General features: G+C 46.9%; 1 protein-coding gene across 1 annotated transcript; it reads right to left on the bottom strand.

Moving 5' to 3' along the window:
- Positions 1 to 487: 487 nt before the first annotated feature.
- On the bottom strand, positions 488 to 1,533 carry LOC133915751 (alpha-amylase/trypsin inhibitor-like). The gene has a single exon (XM_062359041.1). It carries the CDS (start codon positions 1,452 to 1,454, stop codon positions 774 to 776), a length of 681 nt encoding a protein of 226 aa, XP_062215025.1. The 5' UTR covers positions 1,455 to 1,533; the 3' UTR covers positions 488 to 773.
- Between the last annotated feature and the right edge of the window lie 1,351 nt (positions 1,534 to 2,884).

Below are 2,884 nucleotides of genomic sequence, written 5' to 3'. Positions count from 1 at the left end.
TACAGGCTAACTAAAAAAATGGTGTGTGACCGTGTGAGGAAGGGGATAGGAGCAGGAAAAAAACTATCAAGAGTCTGCGTTGGGATACGAGAATGCTTAAGTGGGCACTTAGCTCTAAGAATTTAATTAAACGTCTATAAATTAGTTATTCACAGTATAGATTGGAGCTCTTACACATACGCTTGAGACGTAGCAAGCATTCTCTCTTTTAACATTTTTATAAGAGCCATTGTATTGTACATGACCTAATACTTTTCATTTTCACCGATGGTTAATTATTTACAAGTGTTCAACAGTTTTAGTGCTCTCTAGTTATTTTTTTCTTGAGTAGACAGTTTTATAGTATAATTTGTAATATTATAAACCATCGGCTACTTGCAAATAGAAATGGCCGGGAAAATTCGTTAATCTTGCAGTGACGTACACAGGTCACACAACCACAACCATAGTATACGCGGCACGTGGTGTCTCATTAGATGCAAGAGCATTATTCAAGCACACAATTTTCCCGACCTTGTAGAACAATGAAAAGGATACATACACATATCTTCGGACGCCCGACGTACATGCATGTACATACCTATGTCATAGCATCCAAAATCAGAACTGCGCATGAATTATTGTCACACGACCCAACTTATTCTTATTTGGTCTATATGTTTGAAAATATCCTTCATGATATATAATAGATTAGCCACAAACAGATACTAGTAATCGATCACTTCGCGGGTCGTGGTGGTGTCGTGTTCAGTTCAGCTCGGGCACTCGATCGCTCAGGGGCAGAAGACAACCTGGTAGTTTGTGCCGCCGGGGCAAGTGTAGGTGCTGGTCTGATCGTCCTTAGGGTAGCTGTACGCGTCCGGGCACAGCCCCTTGAAGAACCGCGAGTAGTTGGTCGGTCCGCAGTTGTTCGCCGCCGACCCCGTGCAGCAGTACTGGTCCTGCTTGAACACTGTGCACGCGTTGTCGCACCCGCCGGGGACCACCAGCTGCGCGGGGCACTGCGCTGTGATGTCCGCATCGCACCGCGGCCCGCCCTTGGGGCACCCGGCGCCGCCGCCTGCCGGCAGGAAGTTCATGGGCACGTTGAAGCCGTCGACCAGGGAGATGTCGAAGAAGTCGAGGTTGTTGAACTTGTTCAGCCCGAACTCGGCCAGCGTGTTGGGCGCCTGCCCGTACCCCGTGCACTGCAGCACGCCGCCGCAGTCGCCCGTCTGGCACCGCCCGTTGCCGTTGCCGTCGAAGGAACAGCCCGTGCGCGCCCACACGCGCCCGCCAGTGGTCCCTGCCGGCACGTCGATGGTCCACGTCTGGCCATTGCCCAGCTGCTTGCCACCGCCGGGCACGGCCGCAGCCCACACCGTGAACTGGCAATTGTTGGTGATGGTGAAGGTGGCCGCGTTGGCGGCGCCGGCGAGGAGGAGCAGCGGGAGGAGACGGAGTATGGAAGCCATTTCTCCTCTCTCTTTCACCTGTCTAGTTTGTTTGTTGTTATACGTGGAGCTTGCTGTTGAGTAGTGATGAAGAGTGGAGGGAACTGGGGTGAGTCTATATAGGGGTGGATGAACTGGAATTCAACATTTGCATGCGCGAATTTTCTTGCCGAATTTCTAAGATTCCACGAGTATATCCAGGCAACTTGATTGGATAACCGGGATGGTAGGTTGTCTTGCCAGAATGGTCTTGCAACGACTAAATACTACCGATGGCATTACAATAGGTCCAGTTTATGCTGCCAAACTTGATGTGGATTTGGTTGATCCATCGAATGCACATCACTCATAGGCCTTTCTACGGTATTTTACTAAGTGCTATATCATCATTTCTATTTTCTATAACTGTTCTTGTAAAGATCACGAATGGCGATGAAGGTGTATTTGACTAAAATAGCTCAAAAATAATATCGGAGGAATCACCAGCGTCCATAGCTTTTGGCGATCAGGACACTATTATATATGTGCATAAACACAGTGCGATTTAAGTCGTGTTGTACGAATATATGTTCTGTTTCTGATTGTTCAGGGTATTGGTTGGAGTGCTTCGTGGTTAAAGGCAAAAATTGGACTTTTGCAAAAGTATATAAGGGAGATACGACCGTTTCCAAAATACTATAAAATCTATTCATTTACAGAATAATATGGAGCAACCTGTGATCGATATGATGCTGAACTTACCGGGGAAGTTACGTAGAATTTCTACGAATGTTGACGAATCAACATGTGTGCATGACTTCCATGGTAATATAATCGCACCTGATGACTTCCATGGAGTATATTAATTGATTCCTACCTAACAACAGCGTGAAGTAGACTTGAAAATTGTTTTTTTTTTTTGAGAATGCGCATGAGTACGTTGTTTCATTAAGAGGAGAGAAACGAATACAAACGACCGGATGGACGCCGTTAGTCAAGACCAGGGTCAACGTTAGACATGAGGACTAGACAACATCCAACAAAAATGACAAACAGAGAAGAAAAGAAAAAAAAAACAAGCAAAGGAAGGAAGCTCAAGGCGGCCTTAGGAGCTCCAGGAGGCTACGGTTGCTGACCAGGACCCAGAAACGCGCTTCCGACAAGATAGACCTGCTCAAATCGCCTGCCAACACCCTTGAACGATTGAAAACTCGGTTGTTCCTTTCCTTCCAGAGGGACCAACATCCCAAAATGAAGAGGGAATCAAAGCCATGCCTTGTTTCTTTTGGAAGACGCTTACATGTTGGAAGCCACGAGTCAATCAGTGCTATGTCTGTCCTCGAAACAAAACGATGGAGTCCAGCTGGCCTTAGAATATGGAACCATACCTCACGACTATAAACACAACCAAGGAGTAGGTGCTGAATGGTTTCACTAGCCTGAGAACACAAGGAGCAAGGGTCGCCATTCTT

Source organism: Phragmites australis, chromosome 4 (assembly GCF_958298935.1).
Source record: "Phragmites australis chromosome 4, lpPhrAust1.1, whole genome shotgun sequence".
Taxonomy (NCBI): domain Eukaryota; kingdom Viridiplantae; phylum Streptophyta; class Magnoliopsida; order Poales; family Poaceae; genus Phragmites; species Phragmites australis.
The sequence above is the reverse complement of the archived record's forward strand: the minus strand, read 5'-3'. Positions and strand labels throughout refer to the sequence as shown.